This window comes from Jaculus jaculus, chromosome X (assembly GCF_020740685.1).
Source record: "Jaculus jaculus isolate mJacJac1 chromosome X, mJacJac1.mat.Y.cur, whole genome shotgun sequence".
NCBI lineage: Eukaryota > Metazoa > Chordata > Mammalia > Rodentia > Dipodidae > Jaculus > Jaculus jaculus.
The window spans coordinates 13,050,660-13,064,932 of NC_059125.1; the positions used below are offsets into that span (position 1 = coordinate 13,050,660).

The 14,273-nt window shown below is 39.6% G+C and overlaps 1 protein-coding gene and 1 non-coding gene across 3 annotated transcripts in view; both read right to left on the reverse strand.

The window, feature by feature from the left end:
- Positions 1-222: 222 nt before the first annotated feature.
- Prps2 (phosphoribosyl pyrophosphate synthetase 2) overlaps positions 223-14,273 on the reverse strand; it is a 37,638-nt gene continuing 23,587 nt past the window's right edge. For both annotated transcript variants that reach the window (XM_004663706.3, XM_004663707.3), the window contains exons 5-7: positions 5,067-5,240; positions 3,945-4,104; positions 223-1,100 (exon numbers count right to left, since the gene is read on the reverse strand). In XM_004663706.3, the coding sequence (XP_004663763.1) occupies positions 1,008-1,100; positions 3,945-4,104; positions 5,067-5,240 (427 nt within the window). In that variant the 3' untranslated portion in view covers positions 223-1,007. The remainder of the gene's footprint in view (positions 1,101-3,944; positions 4,105-5,066; positions 5,241-14,273) is intronic.
- On the reverse strand, positions 6,807-6,943 carry LOC123456960. Its single transcript, XR_006634817.1, has one exon. It is a non-coding gene; the product is annotated as a small nucleolar RNA SNORA2/SNORA34 family (small nucleolar RNA).

Here is a 14,273-nt window from a genome sequence, read left to right on the forward strand (position 1 = left end):
AGGCTACATAGTGAATTCCAGGTCAGCCTGGGATAGATCAAGACCCTATCTCCGGGGGAAAAAATGAAATAATGATCAATGAATCAAAGGGGATTTCAGGGAGGTTTTCTTTTGGTGGAAATCAATGATATGAAATTATTAAAAAAATCTAAAAAGCATAATAGAGAGTGTATGCTTTAACATATAAGGTCAAGGAACAAAATGACAGACCATGAGGTGACATCCCAAAGAATCATTTGCTGTAATGGACAGAGGCAAGCATTAGTATGACAGTGAGCTTGCTGAGTATATCTAGACATGATTTCTATATCACAGCCATCACTGAACAAGTTTTGGAATTTAAGGTGGTAGTTATGATACATATTGAAAAGCAATTAAAAATGGTACAGAATGACTTGCCTTTGATATGTCAGCCTAATGTCTACCAAAATAAAAATTTATCAACAGCTGTCTCAGGCTCAATAAAATTCAGTCCAAATTAAGCACAATAACCAAAGAAACTCAATTATCACTTAAAAAAAGCAAGGGAAAAATACTTAAACTTCATGGTATTATCAATTTTCAAAGTTCACTCTGAACTCAAGGGCTATACAGGATTTCACCCAAATGTCCATAGGCATTATCATTATATATTTACATAGAAAGCTTTCATCTGAAGTTACCTTGGACAACCTCAAAGCATATAAACTATGAACTTGCACAATGCCATTTTATACTTGAAAGTTATAGCCTCAAAGTACTAAAAAAGGAAAGAAAAGATCATCCATCAAAACAAGTCAACGTGATAAAAAAACATTTCTCAAAGACTAGATAACCATCACCTTCCCTCACCCCAAATCCAGAAGCAGTCTTGACTTTAAAAGTGTAGACCAGGAATCTCAGAGCATAGAGATATCACGCTTTCACCAGTGATCATCCTAGCATTGCTGAGTCCTAACACTAAAACAGCAGACAGACAAGGACAGTGACAAGTTGGAGGCAACTTCCTCCTCACTCCCAGTTGAGATTTACAGTGGAACATGGCTGAATAAGTAGGACACAGATTCGCCATTGTGTGTTCTTCGGATGGCTTCGGCCAGGATCATTGAAATGTCAATCACCTGATTATCAATAAGAGAACAGAAAGGGGGAGTTAGTTCTAGTTCACTAAAATCCAAAGAGCTAGTGGCTGGAGAGCCACCCCAGTTGGTAAAATACTTGCCTCACAAGCACAAGAACTAGAGTTTTAACTCTAGAACACATATTAAAATGTTGAGCATGGTGGTATGTACCTATAATCCCACTTCTGGAGAGATAGAGACAGAAAGATCTCTGAGGCTTGGTGGTCAGCTAGTGTAACCTAATCAGTGAGGTCCAAGTCAATGAGAGAACCTGTCTAAAAGGAAGTGGACTGGGTTCCTGAGGATGACATTTGAAGTTGTGCAGTGGCCTCTACATGCAAATATGCATGCATACACACACACACACACACACAAATCTTGAAAATCCAGAAACCTGGAAATGAGTTCTCCAACACATATACGGCATGTTACAATCCAATGCCTCTCACACCTGTTTCTTTGAGGAGGACAGACAACTTTGTTGTCCAGCTTTGAAGATGTTACAACCACTTGAACCAAACTCCTATCGGTTCCACAAGGAAGTTTTTCAGATACTTGGGTTGCTACTGGACAAAAATGTCCCTTTGAGGGGATGATGTTTGCTTTTAACTCAGTTTTGCTAAGGCATTAGAAGGTTTTCTCTATTTAGGAGATAGTAATTGTTGGCCAGGCATGGTGGTGCATGCCTTTAATCCCAGCACTTGGGAGGCAGAGGTAGGAGGATTGTTGTGAGTTCAAGGCCACCCTGAGACTACATAGTGAATTCCAGGTCAGCCTGGGCCACATTAAGACCCTAGGTCAAAAAAAAAAAAAAAAAGGTAGTAATTGTCCTCGGTCTCAAAACATTTGTTATTAAATTTTTAATCATTCCCTCAGATAAAAATGTAAGCATCCCTTTATAAAACATGAGACTTCAAAAATACGAAGAAAATGCCATTTCTCTTTTGTCTACCCAATTTCCCTGGCATTTTTTCCCCATAAAATATTATAAAGCAAATCGTACATGACCTAACTTTCTACTGCTCCACATTTCAGTATGGAACTATAACCAATAAAGAATTTTTAAATCACCAAGTGATTTTCACCTTAAAAGCATAACCATGATCATCTAATCTTGGGATCACAGAATTATTATTTTTCTGCAAAACACCAGCAGGTCAATTTTTTGGCTTTATAACCAGATGATCTCTGAAAACTACCACCCAACTCTGCCACTGTAATGTAAAAGCAGTTATAAGCAACATATGAATGAAGGTCGTGGCTGTGTCAATAAAACTTTATTTACAATACATATAGTTGACTAGATTTGTCCTGTGGATGGCAATTACAAAACTATTGCTAATCATGCACGAAAACATGGGGAACACTATTCTGACTATTTTCAAACTTACTTTCTTGTGCCAAAGTGAACTCTTTGTCTGTCCAAAGGCTCAGAAGTCATGGAGTTCTCTGTGATCCACCTGCATGCTCTACTCAGGGAACTAGGGCTTGCAGGAAAGAAATGACTGGCCAGATGTTACAGAAACATCAATGCAAAATTAGGACTCCCACCCTTTTGACTTATTTCAGGCTACCTAATGTCAAGTGAGGTGTCCTGCTGGCATCTGGTCAAGAGGGACAAAAGCTAGGTACAGTTTGCTATTTTCCACCTCCCTCTCATTTTTATGGGGGTGGGAGGCATAATCCTAGTGGTGTGTTGTGGTCTGAATATAAAATGCCCCCTACAGACTCATGCACTTGAACACTTGGTCCCCAGCTGGTGGCACTGTTTGGGAAGGTTGTGGAACCATTAGGAGGTGGAACTTTATGGGTCTTTTAGTTTTATAGCCTGGCCTCAGCTCCTATCTATTTTCTGCTTTCTGATTGTGCTGCAATGTAAACAACTGTTTTCCTGTACCTGTCACCATGTCTTCTCTGCCATGATGGAAAGTACTCTCTTGGAACTATGTGCCATATTAAACCCGTTCATTCCTGAAGTCGTTTCTGGTCAGGTATTTTTTTCATAGGAATGATAAGAGTACTGATACAGGATGGAAATGTTGGGTTATGATAATTCTATATTTAACTTTGGTACAGTTTCCTTTTAATTGATCTCTTTTTTGGTTAGTGGTGGTAGGGATGGAATCAAGGGCTTTGTGCATGTGAGGCAAGTGCTGTCCTGAGATACATCTCCAGTTCTCAATGTTTTCTATGATGGCTTTATTCATTTGTTATTTCTTTGTGTTTGTTTGTGAGACAAGATTGTATGTGCCACAGGCTAACCATGCACTCATGATTCCCGTCTCCATCTTTCAAATATTTGGATTACATATTTGTACAACCATGTGAAGCTTATGCAATGTTGGGGACCAAACATGATTTCATGTATTCTAGATAAGCACTCTACAAACCAAGCTACATCCCAGCCCTCCTTTCCTTTCCTCTTCTGTTTTACTCATTTGTTCTTTTAAAAAGTGACCACTGGGTCTGGAGAGATGGCTTAACAGTTAATGTACTTGCCTGCGAAGCCTAAGGAACCAGGTTCAATTCTCCAGTATCCACATAAGCCAGATGCACAAGGTGGCTCATACATCTGGAATTCGTTTGCAGTGGTAACAGGCCCACTCCCTCTCTTTCTCTCTCTTTCTGTCTCACACTCTCTCTCAAATTAAAAAAAAAATCAAATATTTAAAAAAAATGACCATTGACCTCTGTTAATCCAGGCGTTTCTCAGGGATCTAATGTGATTGGTACACCACTGTGACACAAACATACATTCTCTACCAACATCTGCCTGAGAAAGCTGACACGAAGGTTGGATACTGTTTTCAGAACCTGAAGCTCTCCCTGGGGTATAGAAAATACCTGAATCTTGGAGCAGTGTTTCATTTTATCCTCTTGTGGGATTGTGTTGGTGACAACCACAGCCTCAAAGGCAGCATTATTTATTCTGCTAATAGCTGGTCCAGAAAAGATGCCATGGGTCAGGATCGCATAAACTTTCGTGGCTCCAGCTGAGAGTAGCCTGTGAAACAAAAAATAAAAATATTGGTTGTGGTATTACCCATGGTAACACGAGCACTGAACAGGCTGAGGTAAGATGATAAACTCAAGGCTAATCTAGACTATAAGGAAAGACCCTGTCTCAAAATGTTCTTTAATTACTTCATCCTACTATCAATATTAAAAGTTATAAGTATATGTCTTATAAATGAAAACATGAGAAAAATTTCATTTGCATTTATTAGCCAAAACTAAAAACTTTGAAACACACAAGTTAACCAAACATTTTTTATCCCTTTATATCAGTGATTATTAACCCTGGGATTTGGGCCTATATAATTCTTTGTCACGAGAGCTGTTCTGTGCATCATGGGAAAATTCAGTGGCATCCCTGGCCTTGACACACTAACCACACTCCCTTTCCTTTAGTTTTGACAACCAAAGATGTCCCAAGTCATGTGAAATATCATCCAGAGAGTAAAACTGCCCCTGGCCAAGAACCACTGATTTCAACCAATAGAGGTAAAATAATCATTCAATGTGTAATCAATTCAGAATACCACTAGATAGACAGTGAGTATCTCAAGTCGGAGTAGCCTCCTCTTAAATGTTTCACAGCTATGCATTGGCTGGGGGCAGCTCCTTTCCTGACCAAGTGCTGCTCTATAGCAGCAGAGAGTCAAGTGACTCAGAGGGCTGGGACAAAGGTTGAGCTGAAAGCCCAGAGAAGCCTAAAAAGCCCTGTTTGTCTGGATTTCATTTCCAGGGATGCGCCTGTTTCAAAAATAAACTAAGGTCCAAGCAAGAAAAAGAAAAGGGCTATGGTTTCTTTCCTATGGCATTATTGGGGTGGGGGGGCAAGCATAGAATCTGCCAAGCCATCAGCAATTTTTAGACAAAAGCAGACCAAAGTTTGAAAAGCCAATGTTTGCTTTTTCTTTCTTAAGAAAAGGTCTTCATGTTTTGCTGGTCCATCCCACGTACTTATCTGCAGCGTGGCAGATGGTACCACACGTGTCAGCCATGTCATCCACCAGGATGGCCACACGGTCCTTCACGTCACCCACAAGAACCATCCGGTCCACTTCATTTGCTTTCTTTCTCTCTTTGTGAATTAAAGCAAACTCCACATTCAACCTATCTGCAATTGAGGTAACCCTGTGGAAAGATAAAAACAAGCATGCTAATAGAGTCCATTTAAGAATCTATTCTTTAGGGGACTGGGTGTGTATATCAGTGGTAGGGTGATTGGCTACCATGTATAAGGCTCTGGGTTTCATCCCCAGTACTGCAAAATAACAACAAAAATCTGTTCATTAAAAATGGATTTTGGTTGCTGGAGTGATGGCTTAGTGTTTAAGGTGCTTGCCTGCAAAGTCAAAGGACCCAGGTTTGATTCAGCAGGACTCATGTGTGTCAAATGCACAAGGTGGCACACACATCTGGAGTTCATTTGCCATGGCTGAAGGCCCTGACTTACACATTCTCTCTCCCTCTTTCTCTTTCTCTCTCTCAAAATAAACAAATAAAAATAAAAGTGTATAAAATGGATTTTGGGAACGTAAAAAGCAACTGCACTCAAGACCCCTGATTCATTTCATGATCTTGGGTCAAAACAGAGTAGACAACTCTATGAGAGGACCTCTTTGGGGACTGGGAAGGCAGCATGAAAGGACAGAATACTCCAGGCTATCCTTCCTTGTTTCTGTGGACTTTCAACATAGCCAGTCATTTTGAAAATTGTTCTGTAACATACACAATGTAGACTTAATCATTGTTAAATATTTTATGTATTTAAGAGAGATAGAAAGAGGGGAAGAGAGAGAGAATCCGGTTTGCCAAGGCCTTCGGCCACTGCAAATGAACTCCAGACACATGTGCCACCTTGTGCATCTGGGTACTGGGGAATCAAACTGGGATCCTTTGGTTTTGCAAGCAAGCATCTTAACTGCTATGCCATCTTCCCAGCCCATAAACTTAATATTTTACACCATTTTAAGTATATCATTAATGGCATTAAGTACATTCCCAGTGATCCACAACCCTTACCTCTATTTAGTTTCAGAACATGCCATGGGACCAAAAGGAAACTCCACACCCATTAAGGACTCATTCTATCCCCCTGGTGCCATAGGCCTAGCCATGCACCAATGATTCTACATCTATTTTTTTGGCATGTGTGTATGTGCATGTGGTGTGTATGCATGTGCATATTTGTGGGCACACATGAATGTACAAGTTCATGTGCACATATGCGTGGAAGCCAGAGGAAGATGTCAGGTGACTTCCCTAGTTGTTTCACCATATTCTTTGAAACAAGGTGTTCCATTTGAACCCAGAGCTCACTGGTTTGCCAGTGAGCCCTAGGGATCCTCTTATCTCCATCTCCCCAGTGCTGGCATTACAAGTACATGGTACCAGGCTTGGCTTTTATGTCCGTGCTGGGGAACTCAACCCAGTTTCTTCTTCTTGTGTGGCAAACATTTTACCCACAGAGCCATCTCCATGTACTTGCCTCTGTGTCTTTCTTTTTTACTTAGTCTCGATTTTTCATATCAATGGAATCACCCTACATGTGGCCATTTCCCTGAATGGCTCCTTTCTCAGTGTAACATCTACAAGTTTCACCCATGCTGCACTATGTGTTACATTATGGCTTTCCTGAAGGTTGCTTTTTTTTTAATTACAGTCTTTAAAATTTTTTTAAATTTTTTTTTCCCAGCCAGATGTTTCTTTCTAATGAAGTGACCATTGCATTTCCAAATTTCTGAAATGGCCAACAGACCATAGAAAGACATTTCTTTAGGCTCCTGCTTGAAACCAACAGCTTCAGCCAACTGCCGGCCTTGATTCAGGGCCAAAATTTTTTTAAATTTTTTATTCATTTTTATTTATTTATTTGAGAGTGACAGAGAGAGAAGGAGCAGATGGAAAGAGAGAGAGAATGGGCGCACCAGGACTTCCAGCCACTGCAAACAAACTCCAGATGCGTGTGCCCCCTTGTGTATCTGGCTAACATGGGTTCTGGGGAATCGAGCCTTGAACCAGGGTCCTTAGGCTTCACAGGCAAGCACTTAACCACTAAGCCATCTCTCCAACCCTGAAGGTTGCTTTTCCAAATGTCTATTATATATAAAATGAAAACTCTCGTGTTGAGAATATACTTCAAAGTGAATTTGTGCAGTAGTTCTGCAAGGTATCTGGTATGCAAATCCTTTTAGGATTATAATGAAAAAAAATCTAAGGAAAATGAAGGAGTCACAGAAAAGAAACACAAAATACCCAGGGAAACAAGACAAACAAATTGAGAGTCAGCAGAAATACCTGTCACCAAATTATAAAAGCAAAGAATGAGACAAGGGAATTAGCAAAGGGGGACATAAAGTGATTGTTTTATGTTTTAAAACTAGAGAAGAATCTTGTGTATTCTTAGAAGGGCGATAAAAATGCCCAATCAAGACTTGGGAAAATGAGAAAAAGATTGTTGAGAAATAAAAAATATATATATTAAGACATTATTGAAATTCAAAGCACAGTAGATAATAGCTTGAAAAGATCCAAAGGGAGAGCAGCTCCATTAAAGATGGAGAGGAATTCATTGTCCAGAAAACAACATAAGAACTGAATGGGGGGGACCAAAAACTAGGAGACATGAACAGCAAAATGACAAAATGCTAAGAGTACCTGGAATGCAGGGGAGGGGGAGAGACAATGTCTGAGAATTTTTCAATACTACCAAGAGACAGTAATTTTCTGATACAATAAACCCAACAAATGAATCCCTATGCTCCTGTAAAAAGACTTCTGAAGAGCAGAAATCTTGAAAGATAAAGACAAATCACCTAGAAAAGAATAGCAATTGGACTGATAGCCCATGCTCAGCACCCACTATACAGTCAGGTATGATTCTATATCCAATAGCATGCATTTGCAGAACAAGGGTTAAAAAAGAGATCTTGAGACCCACTATGCAATCAGACAATGCGATTCTAAGATGCAACTTAAGGAAGGCAACTTATGGGCTTGGGAGATGGCTAAGTGGTGAAGTGGGCTTGCTACTAAAGGTGGAAGCTATAATCAATATCAGCAATCCTAAGGGGAGAGGACGGGAAGTGTAAATAGGAGCATCCTGGATGTTTGCAGGCCAGCTAGCCTGCAGTAACCAGCAGTAATAACAAGAGACCTTGCAAGGTGGAAGACAAGGACTGACATTTGAGGTTGTTTTCTGACCATCAAACACATGTGAGAGCACATTAGTGCCCATGCTCACACAGGAACTTTTTTTTTTTTTTTTAAGAAAGAATGTAACTTGTGCAAAAGGAAGATGGTAAGATACATTGAAACTAGAGCCAAAATATTAATCGACATATGGGCAACTTAATAGATGTTGATTGTATAAAGATACAATAATACCATTCTAAAATCAGAAGAAACAAAACTGATTTTAAAGGACATCACAAGATGTCAGTGATTATGGAATAGAAAATGCAACACACAGCTGGAGAGATGGATTATTCGCTAAGGCACTTGCCAGCAAAGCCAAAGGACCCAGGTTTGTTTCCCTAGTACCCACGTAACCCAGATGCACAAAGTGGCTCATATGTCTGGAGTTTGTTCTCTCTCTCTTTCTCAAATAAATAAATAAATAAAATATTTTAAAAAGGAAAAGGAACACACTTTCCAGCGAAAGAGAAAGACTACCAATTATGAGAAGACACCAATTTAGCTTTTCAAATGTCCTAGGAAACCAAAAGAAGTGTTCACATTGATGAAGCCCATGTGTTGTTTCCCCTGAGGAAAACCACAGTAGGAACAAAAGCCATAGTCACCTTAGCAGCACCCTCCTTTTCTCACGCTGACCTTCTACCTACAGTACCCTTACGTAAGGATTTAATTAAAAGAAGTATTTTGAAGAAAGTTAAAAAAAAATCACCCCATAATCACCTTCAAATTTCCACTGTGCACATACCAATTGCTTGACAAGCTATTAAAACTCCAATTAAAGAAAGCTTGTTTCTCAGAACAGGAGACAGCTTTTATCCAAGAAAAGACATGTCACTTTCTATAGAATGTATATATAGAGTATTTTTGTTGTTGTTGTTGATTTGTTTATCTAGCAAGCAACAGAAGGGTCCTGGTCCATAGCCAGCACTGGAAAGCACCGTCATACAAAACTGAAGATCAAGGCCAAGAAGTTCAGGCCGAGCCGCTCTCTCCTCTGTTTGACAAGCCTGTTAAAGACAGGAAGACAGACACAGAAGTCTGCCTGGGAAACAAAATAAGCTATGTGCCTCTTGGCACTGGGACACATGGGATAGCTGATCTTGGTGAGGAGCTCCAGATGCTTCATTTACTCTCTGAGTATTTTAGAACAATAGGAAAAGATCCTAGCTGAAAGTCCCCAGGGCTGCTAGAACATTATCATTCCCTTTAAAAAGCTGTGGGTCACTGTTTTTCCTCCATCTATATGATGAAGACTTACGAAATACTTCTGGTAAACATCAATAGTATATATACTGTAATGGTAGGTAGAATTAGAACAAAAATATCTAAGCTTGATTTTGATTTATTCTGGCCACTAATTTATATTTATTCATTATTCTCCCTCTCTGTTTGTGTTTCTGTAGGGCATATCCAGGAAAGACACATCATACACCATATCATTCCTAGTGATACCACTAGTAAGCAAATATGGCAGTTAAACAGTCTTCTTTGTGTCTTTCCATTGGTTTTTAAGTGTGTGTGTGTGTGTTTGTGTGTGTGTGTGTGTGTGTGTGTGTGTGTGTGTGTTCATGTGCAAAGGCTCATATGTGGAGGTCAGAGATAAACCTTGGAGGTTGGTCCTCTCCTTCCACCTTCTTTGAGATTGGGAGTTGCTTCTGGTCTGCTGGTGGAAAGGTCCACTAGCTGGCCCTACAACCTGGCTGGGCCTCCCATTGCCATAGACATGCTGGGATTAATGTGTTCTTTTTCATCTAGCTTTACGTGGGTGCTGGAGATACAAATTCCAGTTAAGAGTTTTATGGAGCAAATGGCTTTAACCACTGAGCAATCTCCTCAATGTCTAACTTTCCAATTTTTTATAATGTATGATCAAAATTCACATAATCATAAAAAAGTAAATGTGAACCACTTAGTTTCACCCACCTTCAATGCTGCTTTCAGTTGTATTTGCTATCTCAATAATGGTTGGTATGTTCTTTTCTTACTGGGTCTACTTTTTGTAGCAACCCTATTAAGTTTCAAAAATTACTCAAGACTGACCTCCTGTGGTTACCTGGAATGAATCTGGCCTCAAAGAAATAACTTCTGATTTCTAAGATAGAAAATATTTTGTCTAGTGAAATATGACTTCATGCATTAAGCAAAGAAATCATAGAACTTTTCAACTGTATATATCACATTATGACAGTTAAGACTGTTTTGAGGGGACTGTTGGGTAGAATATAAGGGTGACAATTTGGTGGAGCAGATGCTTTAGGAAAAGAGAAAGGAGGTGACATAAATTCCTACATGGTTACCCCTAAAAAGCTGGCCTTTCGCAGTGGTGGCTTTGTAGGACTGATTTGAAGGGTTCTTTACTTTGCTATATTTTTCCACCGTGGGGGGGGGGGGAGGTATGTGTTTTGCTTGGAATGTCAGACTAGCTTTTGGATTTTCCTAACTCTGCCTACCATTGCCATAGGTGTATTAGGGTCACAGATGTTTGCATAGATGTTTGTTTTAATGTAAGTATTTTATTTGCATCACTGAAGAAAAAATAACACATAGCAGCAAGTTCTATACTGGCTTCAATCAGACCCATAGTTAACCTTGAACATAGCCACTACAGTCCAGAATTGACAGCAACACAGTCATTAATACAAGTTACTTGAAATAATCTATCCTGAAGAGAAAGCAATTTAGGAAAAAGAATTGAAACAATTCCTCCAAAACACATGTTTATAAATATTGTCATTTAAAATATCTGAAAGGCACCAATTCTCCATTACTGGAAAAGCAGTTTGCTATTGGCAACAGAAAAAAAAAAATACAACAAAACTCAGCAATTGTTTTACCAAAGGCTTTGTAATTTCAAAGACGGACTCTTGGATCTCACACTAAAATAATGACTGCAAATTGCTTCATACCTTCTCTCAAGTAAAACCTACAGAAAACCCACTGCAGCCAAAGCTGTCAACCCTCACCACAATCTGAACTTAAAATCTTTCTAAGTTGAGTTAATAGTCAATACCTCAAAATAACTAAGAGGTACATGCTTCTACTGCTAAATGGTATGAAAATGGTCTCAGATCTGTTAGTTTTAAGGGTCCTTAAGTGCTTCAACAGAACCTTATCTTATTTCAAATTAGTGTCTGATATTTCAAAATCAAATGAAAACAGTCAGTTGTATAACAAGATGCAGGTGTTAACACCTGAAGGGTGCACAACTTTATTTTTTAGGTTGTTTTTGTAAACAAATGATTCCTGAAATAAAGCAACACCTTACATTCACAAAGTGACATGGTTTTCCAACCTTCTGTGACCAAGCCATTTCCCTAATTCCCATTCTTCATGCTTCAAAGATGAGAGTTAGAAAGTAGATAAAATAACTTAATCTATAATAAAAGATGTTGGTTCAAGTCACTGGGAAATGGTGGGTAATTTAATCATTGGGAATGGCTAGATGGCTGACAGAGGAGAAAGGAATTTGATTCTTATTTCATGTTTTATTCCCAAATAAATGTCAAATGCAAGAAAAACTTGAATGCTTGAAAAAGATCGAGCTCAAAAAGATACAAAATCATAGAAGAACAAATTTAAGGGCTACAACAAGTGCTCCATAAACCCAGAAGCCATAAATGTGAAGAAAAGACAAATATGATTATATATGAATTCTTTAATAGTCCTGCAGCAAATAACAATATAAAAGGGGGAAGAAACGAGAAACATTTGGAACACTCATGAGGAGCCTGGCTATAATTTTCCATCTATACCAATCTACCAGCTGTGAGAGCAACAGGCAAAAGACCAGACTGTACACGGAAAATCTCCATGCCAGAAAAAGGTGCCTTCCTTCCCCTACAACAATCCAAATTCACATTCTTGCTTTGCGATTCCACTTGCAGGAATGTTTCTTACTTGTACACATGTAGGAATGTACACATGTGTCAAAGTGTAAGTGCTACTTCAGAGAACTTGGGAGATGGCTTAGTGGGTAAAGCATGTGCTGTGGACACATGAGGGCCTGAGTTCAATCCCCAGTACCTACATAAATTGTTAGGTGCGGCTGAGCATGCTTGTATTTCCTGTGTTAGGGAGGTGGAGACAGGAGGCTCATGGGCTTGATGGTCAACAAGTGTATCTGAATCAGTGAACTCTATGTCCAGTGAGATACCCTATCCCAAGAAATAAAGTGGAGAGTGATTGAGGAAAACACTCTACATAGACCTCTGGGCTCCACATACATACACACACTTGCATGTGTACCTGTACACACACCCACACACATTTGCCTGTGTACTCATACAGACACCTGCACACACTTGCATATGAACACATATATACACACCACACTCTTATACACATGCACAAAAAGGAAAATGGAAGACAGCTACTTCCAGATTTTAAATTATAGAGGGAACTGATCATAGTGATTATGATACGTACATATAAGGGAATATTACACGGCTATAAAAACAACAATCAGGCAGATCTGCCACACAACTAAGGACTAGAGACAGTGTGGTGCTATAGACCTCAAGGCTCACCTCTCAGTGACCCACTTACTCTAGTTAGGCCTCACCTGTCAAAGGCTCCACTGTGCTGGGAATCTAGGGTTCAAACCCATGATTATATGGGCATTATTTCACACTGAAACCATAAAAAACCCATCTTCTGAGTAAGAACAAATGGGGTACCTGAGCAATACCATCTCGACATAGGAAAGAACAGTGGCATGTCAAGAGGCAAACAGGGGAGACATCTTTGGTACTCTGATTTTTTTTTTTTTTTTGCTAAAAGCATGCATTATATTTTTGACAATATATAAGATGCAATAGGCTAAGGTATAATATGTAACATATAGCAGAAACAAACAGAATTGGAAGAGGGAAAAAGAAAGACTACAAATTCTTTGGAATCTCTTCTGTTTTTGATCTTACTAGCTGCCAAAGTTTTATTTATTTATTTATTTTTAATTATTTATTTATTTATTTGAGAGCGACAGACACAGAGAGAAAGTCAGATAGAGGGGGAGAGAGAGAATAGGCGCGCCAGGGCTTCCAGCCTCTGCAAACGAACTCCAGACGTGTGCGCCCCCTTGTGCATCTGGCTAACGTGGGACCTGGGGAACCGAGCCTCGAACCTGGGTCCTTAGGCTTCACAGGCAAGCACTTAACCGCTAAGCCATCTCTCCAGCCCAAGTTTTATTTTTTCATTAAAAACATGTTACAAGCTGGGAGTGGTGGTACATGACTTTTATTCCAGCATGTGGGAGGCAGAAGTAGGAGGATCACTGTGAGTTTGAGGCCACCCTGAGAGTACATAGTGAGTTCCAGGTCAGCCTGGGCTAGAGTGAGACCCTACCTCTAAAAAAACAATAACAAAATGTTACAAAGGATATGTACTATATGATCAATTGACATGAAATATTCTCTTAATTCTGTTCCATACAGACAGAAGATTCATCAGTGTAGCCAGAGGCTGGGTCAGGGGACACAAAAGCAAATGCTAATGGGATTTCTTTCCTGTAGATATGATGAAAATGTTCTGGGAGTAGATAATGGTGATAGGTGCACCAATTTGTGAATATACTAAAAACCACTGAGTTCTACACTTTAAATGGGTGAAGTGTAGGTATTTGAACTGCAACTTAACATAGCTGATATTACAAACATAGGGTATCTCACATCTATAGCAGATGGCTTGTAGCGGATTTGATATATTTGAATGCACATGCCACCACATGTCTACAGCAAGCTTCTAGTCAATGGCAAGCATCTCCTATAGACATGACTCTGAACTTTTGCTCGCATTCTTAAGCGATGACAAATTGACATGGCTTGACCTCAATGTGCTGCCCAAGGATTCATGTGTGCCCGTCACGCTTTAGCATGGGCCCTGTGATATGGTGCTGCTCCCTATTCCACCACTGCTCAGCTGAGGGCTTGGCAAGCTGTCTCCTGTTTTATAGATTGTGTCTCCTTCCTG